The sequence below is a fragment of the Penaeus japonicus genome, unplaced genomic scaffold (assembly GCF_977035675.1).
Source record: "Penaeus japonicus unplaced genomic scaffold, GWHDUDI00000001_assembly GWHDUDI00000036, whole genome shotgun sequence".
Lineage (NCBI taxonomy): Eukaryota > Metazoa > Arthropoda > Malacostraca > Decapoda > Penaeidae > Penaeus > Penaeus japonicus.
In genome coordinates, this window is record NW_028234438.1 from 14,410,039 (window position 1) to 14,417,538 (window position 7,500).

Sequence of the window (7,500 nt, forward strand, 5' to 3'; positions counted from 1 at the left end):
GCTGTGATGATGGAAGACTAAGGAGGAAGTCAAACAGTGACAGGATGCATGAACGGAGGTCAGGATGGGCCTGGCTCATGACATACTTTGTGTCGACAGAGAAGCAGTCACGCGCGCTTTCCTTATGGAGCTCCATTCCGTGGTTTATTGGTAGGTTATTATTGTTGTTGTTGTTGTTGTTGTTGTTGTTGTTGTTATTGTTATTGTTATATTTATTGTTATTGTTAATCTTGTTCTTCCCCTTGCTCTTCCTCTTCCTCTTCCTCTTCCTCTTCCTCTTCCTCTTCCTCTTCCTCTTCCTCTTCCTCTTCCTCTTCCTCTTCCTCTTCCTCTTCCTCTTCCTCTCCCTCTCCCTCTCCCTTCTTCTTCTTCTTCTTCTTCTTTTTCTTCTTCTTCTTCTTCTTCTTCGTCTTCTATTTCTACATCTACTTCTCCTTCTCCTTCTCCTTCTCCTCCACCCCCTCCTCCTCCTCCTTCTTCTTCTTCTTCTTCTTCTTCTTCTTCTCTTCCTTCTCCTCCTCCTCCTCCTCCTCCTCCTCCTCCTCCTCCTCCTCCTCCTCCTCCTCCTCCTCCTCCTCCTCCTCCTCCTCCTCCTCCTCCTCCTCCTCCTTCTTCCCCCTCCTCCTCTTCTTCTTCCTCCTCCTCTTCCTCTTCTTCCCCCTTCTCTTCTTTTCCTCCTCCTCCTCCCAGATCTTCAGAAAAGTTTATTAGTTCAAGTATTTTTACATGTGACCCTTTCATCCTTTCTCTCATTTCATTATTTCTCACCATCTTTCCTTCTGTGTCTTTGTCTCTCTTTGTCTCCTTTTTGTCCTTTCCCCATTTTCTCTCTTTCTTTCTTTCAACTTTTTTTTCCCTTTTTAAAATGAATTTATTTATGTATCTAATCTTCTTAAGGAAAGGAAGTAAATAAAAAATTCTGTCCTGTGACTTGAATTATCCCTGGCGGCTGCAGTTATTGCGTGTTGCTGGGCAGGATTGATTGTCTTTGTTGCAGATGCGTAATTTAGGGGTTGGAAATAGGTGAGCAATGTTGAAAAATTTGAAATGTTATTCCTCCGGTCCATAAAAATTAAGTCCTCATATCCATATGAATAGAGTTTGCCAAGTCATCCCCTTGGAGTGTGTGTTCACACGAGTTAGGTTATGCTACTTATTTCGAGGCCCCTAAATGTCACTCCATTTCATTTCCCGTTAATTTGTACCGTAATCTGAATTTAATCTTTGCATTCTGTACATTATTTAATGGAAAAGAGAGAAAGGAAAGAGGGAAAACTTACGAAGATGCAAAAACACACCTAAAAGAAAAAGGAAACACACTCCTCGAAGATTTTAAGCACCAATTTTTAGCATCTGGAGGTGTCGTGCAATAGAAGCAACATACTTAAGGGAGGGGTGGGGTTACAAGAGCTCAGTATAGAACGAGCATTTACACGAACGACACCATGGATCCTCTTGGTTCGACTTACCTTAGGATTAACACTTCGTCGCTGCAAAAGGCCATTGGAGATGGTATAAGATCTTTTTGATTTTCATTTATGTATTTTTAATTTTCCTAATGTTGTGTTATTATTGTGGATGCGGTCTGTGTCTTATGAGCATCAGTTTAGTGTACTATTTTATTAGTGTTATTATTTATTTATTTATTATTATTATTTTTTTTTCATTTCTGATTTTGTTTTGTGATTTTCAAGTGTCTGCCAGGTGGTGTGTGTGCATGGGTGGCTGATGCTGCCACCACTTGGTGTGATATCTTGTCACCCGTCGTTAATTGGTTAAACTAATCAAAGATGTCAAAGTACATGCATTATGCACACACTGGATAGAATTTTTTTTCCATAAAAGATACAAAAGTATTTCAGTTAAAATTGCTCATAAGTTGGATATTTGTAATTTAGATAATTTGAACTTGTTTCATAGTGCAGTGTTTTGTTCAATCTGTGTATATACCTGAGATGAATATTTGCTATATTTTATCTTTAACCCCTAAAGTATATGCTATCTAATGATCTGATGCATAAATGCAGATGTATACTCCAGTTCAATTATAACAAAAGGAAATTAATGGTGTTTTTGGAATGTATAGATCAAAATCTACATTATGAAACTTTAAAATATTACATTAATTTTCTTTTTGCTTGTGGAATATTAATAAAGGGTGCCTATGTCCTCACTTGATAAGCAAGATTGATTTATAAAACATTTGCACATTCTGGAAAGTTTATCTATCTTTTATTTATTTATCTTCTTTACAGGTTGGGCGACCTTAACAGTCATGGGCCCAGTTGTGGCTGTTAAGATGGTGTACAAATTGCTTTATGGAATTCTTGCACGTGCTTTCTTCAGTGATAAAGCTCTCTGCGGGAAGGTAAGCAGGGAGGGGCTGCAATGTAAAGGATTTTTATTATTTGTTGTTATGTTGTTCTGTCCTGGTAGTTGTTTAGAAAAGAGAAGGATTGAGGTGGAAAAAATAGGAGGAACTATGATAAAGTTACTTAAGGTTGTACTATTTTTGTTCTTGAGATTTTGATGTATTGTTTGCTGGTCATGCACAGAAATAATACTTGCATCATTTTTGTTTGAATAAAATTATGCTTGACTCTCCAAATTGAGATTGAAAATATGAATATTAATACCAAAGAAAAGTATTTTCATTATCTGTATATGTTTTTCCAATTGAGGTTGATGAAAACCCAAAAATCATCACCAAAGATAAGTATTTTTAATGAAAAAAAGAATAAAAGGATATGTCCTTCTTATCTATTTATGTTCCCTCACAGGTAGTATTGGTGACTGGGGCAAGTTCTGGTCTTGGTGAGGCACTTGCCCATGCGCTCTACAAGAGAGGCGCCAGGCTCATCCTAGCCTCTCGAAACACTGAGAAACTGAACGAGCTCAAGGAAACCCTCTTGGCAACCTACAAGGTAGGGATATTCAATTTGTTCTTTTTTTTTCATTTTGCTTTACCAGCTACTCCTCCCTCTTTGTCTGATAATTTTTTTCCCTTTTCCATCCTCGATATTCCCTCTCTGATTCTGTTTTTTTTTTCTTGCCCTCCCTTCATTCCGTTTTTTTCTGTTTCTGGTCTCGCATTCCCACTATTTGGAATCTGGCCTCAAAAAAGAAAAAAAAGAAAAAAGTTTTGCCCTCGTTTTATAACCCCCCCCTCCCCCCTCTCTTCACAGCCTCCAGAGCTCCATGTCCCCACGGTGGTCAAGCTGGACCTTGAGGACCTCAACAGCATTCCCACCATCACTGAGGACCTCCTCAAGACCCATGGCCAGATTGACATCCTAATCAACAATGCGGGCATGTCCTACCGAGGGGCGGCAGCAGACACAGAAGTGAGCATCGACATTAAACTGATGGTGGTGAACTATTTCGGACAAGTGGCTCTGACTAAAGGTAAGGTTGAATGGACACTTGGGAGAAAGGGAGGGAGGGAGGGAATAAGTGAGTGAGGTAGAGACAGATAAGAGAGAGAAAGGGAGAGGGAAAGGAATGAAAGGGATAAGGATAGGGGAGGGGTAAGGGATAGGGGGAAAAGGGAAAAGGGAAAAGGGAAGAGTGGAAGTGGGAAATGGAGATGGAGATGGAAACAGATGGACAAGAGTGTATTTGTATTTTTTTTGTCACTTTATTTATTTTCATAGGTATAATTCACAGAAACCAGGGATTTAAGAATATTAAAAAAGTTTATATGTAACTTGATTGAGCCCATATTATTACTTTATCTATAGGATTATATCTTCCACATGAGTATGAATCAAAAATGATCCTGATAAGACTTGCCACTCCCCCGACAGCTATCCTTCCTAGCATGTTGGCCAGGAAGGCTGGGCACATCTTGGCCATCAGCAGCGTCCAGGGCAAATTGGCCATTCCTTACAGGTAGGTTCAAAATGTCGCGAAATCTGGTACTTTTGTGCTGATGTTTTGTCCTGCATTTTAAGATCTTGGCAGATGATAGGATGGGAGATGTGCTGTTTCCCAAGCTTCAGGAAGAGGCATTTCATTGAATATGAATGATGGTATCTCAGGTATGTTCATTTATGATGAAAGTCTTGCTCTTTGATAAACCATATTGATGATCAATTATTCATGTTTTCTTTGGTTTTGTTATGATACTTTTATTGTGGATCTTGTAAGTTATCTCTGTCAAAGCAGATGGAAATATATTACAATCATAATCTTAGAGAAACGAAGTGCACTTCTTGTCTAGGACTGAAAATAAGAGTTTCTCCCCAGTGAGAGGGTTACATCTTTAGATTGATCCAAAACTGATTTTTTCTTGTCTTATGTCTAGGGGGAAGAGTGGAAGGAAAATATGATTCATTGTAACTATATCTAGAAAGGCAGAAAATATTGAAACTGAAAAAGAAGCTGAGGTTCCTTCATGAAATACCATATAAAGACCTATACATATGTTTGTACTCTACGTTATGTTTTCACCTGATTTGTTAAGTTTCAATTCCATTCCCAAAATCAGGAAACACGTTAGGTAGACATTTCATAATGTGTTTATCACTGCATTTTGTAAATTTATTTTCACTAGATATCAGGATAAAGGTGCTTTTTAATTTGACTTTCTCTATTGTTGATTTTGTAATATTATATGACGAATGTTTTAAAGGTAATATCACTACATAAATTTCTGAGTATAACTTTTAAGGGTTATTATTTTTAAAGATTTCTTAATTTCTTGCAAAAGTTCAACATTTGTCGGTATTCAGTGTCCTCAAATTTCACTTCATAGATGATTAGGCTGAAAATGTGCTGTGGGTTTGCAAAGTGTCCTAAGATGATGACATTGCATTTGATGAATCATAGTTTTGTGACCGAGCAAAATTTCTGTTGAGCAGTGAAGGTTGATTTTGATTTAAAAATGATTTTAAGTGTATCAGAGTCATGCTTATACCTGTGGACATCTGCTTGGCCCAAATTTCAACTATCTTCTTACTCTTTTAATATTCCTTGACTCATAGAGATAGGGAATATCTTTCTTCACAACCTGAAGCAGTTACCAGAGAAGCAAATTTTGTACCTCCTCATAAAGTGTGATTTACACTTACGCAATACATAAAGTCTTAGTAATATAAAAATGTTTATAGAGAATACAGATTGATATGGCCTTTCTATTTTGCAGGTCATGTTACACAGCTTCTAAACATGCAGTGCAAGGCTTCTTTGACTCTCTTCGGGCTGAGGTAGCTGACAGAAATGTCAGAGTGTCAGTGATCAGCCCGGGGTATATCTCCACCAACCTTTCTCTGAATGCTGTTACAGGTGATGGCTCGTCCTATGGAGGTGAGTGATGTAGCTAACCAACCAAAAAGGAGATACAGATTGACCTCATTATAATTTTTTTATTTTTTAGTGTTGTAATTAGCAATATGTAAATTATTTTTGTCATTTGTCTTCAACCTTGGTCATATCTGGATTTTTTAAAAGTCTTTGAAAGTGTAATTTGCAATGATTCTTAATTAATTTTTTTTTTTTTTTTAGACCTTAGAATGAGTAAAGCACACTTATTCTTCAGCTCATCTGATTGCATTTTCCCTTCCCAGCCATGGATGCCACCACAGCATCAGGGATGAGCCCAGAGTACGTGGCGGAGCAGGTTGTCGGATGTATCATCAGCGGTTATGAGGAGCTTCTCCTGGCTCCCTTCTCGCACCGCCTCGCCATCATGCTGCGCACTTTCACCCCCTCAATCATCTCAAATATTATGAAGAGAAGAGCTGCCAGGGATAAAGATTTATATGTGTACAAAGAAGACTAATGTATTTGCCATCTATTTCTTTATTTAAATGGATTGTATTTTCCTTCTATTTACTTGCATTTTTGTATCTACTTCATGATTCTTGACTTTTTGCTATTATTATTACTTTCTTCTCTTCTTATCCAAAGTCCTCAGGCCAATGCTGGAACTGATGTACCAGCTAAGTATACTGTCACTTATGAATATATTATTCTTGTAGACACCTTGGTATTTCAAATGGAGTTCGAAAAAGCAGTATAGGGTTTTAATAATATGGATATTGTTCACAGATGTTTAGTTTATGAGCATATCACTAATTGAAGGAATATTTAAATTTCTTAGGAGTTAGTGGGTAAGAAAGTTAGCCTTGTTATAGATTTAAATTGTGTTATTATCCACAAGACTTGAACTCACAAGATAAGATATTTTTTTTACTGTAATTTCTAATGGGAAATTACAAAATTTGATGCTTGGGTAATGCAGAATGTAATAACATTTAATTTCTGTGAGTGAGCACAAGCTTTTTTATTGTTAGAGAGAAGCAAAGGTTAAGAGTTGTAATCATCAAGATTTGCCTTAGTGATAATTTTGTAAGGAAATCAAGTCAAGTTCTCAGTCTCTGTCTTTTATTTCTCTTTTTTTCTCTTTAGGTGTAAGGTAGCATCAATGGTGCTAATTAAATTCTACGATTAGCTAGTAAGACGACAACGTTCACCAATGGCAAGAAAACCACGACACTTCGAAGGTCTAGAAACGATACACAGTCTTGTAGTATCTGCTCATGTACGGAGAAGTTGAATGCTGGTTGTTTTAAGTTTACGCTTTGTGAGGCTGTTACCTAGTCACCGTGAGTGAATCTTGTATGGAATGATATAATGGATATGCCAGTGATAAAGGCTCTAGTGTGAATTAATATTATGAGTATTCATGATTTTTACGATTTTATCAATGCTTTCTTATTTTTTTTTTCACAGAACTGATTAATTGTTCTGATTAGATGATTTGTGTGTTTTCATGTATAGACTTTTTAGTAAAAAAGTTATAATTTTTTAATTGCTTTTAAAGAAAAATACTAAAAATATCCAGGTTATATTGGATAGGAAGGTATAGATGAAAAAAAAAAAGGAAAAAAATTATATTATTTTTCAAAGGCTTCTTTTAATAGAAATATTTACAATATCCAGATTATATTGGATAAAAAAGGTTGGATTGGTTGTATAATGAGTCATTGTATGCTTCAATAGCTTTACCAAATAATGCATGAATGAAAGCATTTCACAAATTTCATATGCTTTTTTTTTTAAACCCCCGAAAGTGTATTTGCCTATTTATAAACCTAGAGATATTAATATATGTACGTATTTTCGTATACATATGTGTACATGTAAGTTCATCTACAGAAACAACATTCCAATAAATGTCCATAGGAAAGAGACTAATAAATAAAATCAGATGTGCGCCGGTAATATCATATCTTTCACAAATAAGATAGATAGTTGAATTGGGAATATTTCCTTTGATGGAAACATGAAATATAGACCAGTATTCGAAATTAAGAATATCAACAGTAATTTTCTTTTCTATGTCACCATGATGTTATTCTATACTTGGTGGCCATGTTGGTAGAGAAAAACTATTTTTGTTTTGCTTACAGAGGACTGGAGATTTTAATTATTCATTTTTTTTATTTGGTTGTTTTTAAGAAGTTGAGAATGTCACAATTCTGCTGTGTAATAGGA

The 7,500-nt window shown here is 36.2% G+C and overlaps 1 protein-coding gene across 7 annotated transcripts in view; it reads left to right on the forward strand.

Annotated features, from left to right (window-relative positions):
• The window catches only part of LOC122243453 (dehydrogenase/reductase SDR family protein 7-like), a 10,241-nt gene extending 3,195 nt beyond the window's left edge, over positions 1–7,046 (forward strand). For 6 of the 7 annotated variants that reach the window (XM_043001068.2, XM_086531645.1, XM_086531648.1 and 3 more), the window contains 7 exons: positions 1–150; positions 2,256–2,368; positions 2,781–2,924; positions 3,186–3,405; positions 3,807–3,891; positions 5,147–5,307; positions 5,568–7,046. In XM_043001068.2, the coding sequence (XP_042857002.1) occupies positions 45–150; positions 2,256–2,368; positions 2,781–2,924; positions 3,186–3,405; positions 3,807–3,891; positions 5,147–5,307; positions 5,568–5,782 (1,044 nt within the window). In that variant the 5' untranslated portion in view covers positions 1–44 and the 3' untranslated portion in view covers positions 5,783–7,046. Of the gene's footprint in view, positions 151–1,365; positions 1,513–2,255; positions 2,369–2,780; positions 2,925–3,185; positions 3,406–3,806; positions 3,892–5,146; positions 5,308–5,567 lie in introns of those variants that run through there. The other variant, XM_043001074.2, reaches the window with a different exon arrangement.
• The last annotated feature ends 454 nt before the right edge of the window (positions 7,047–7,500 follow it).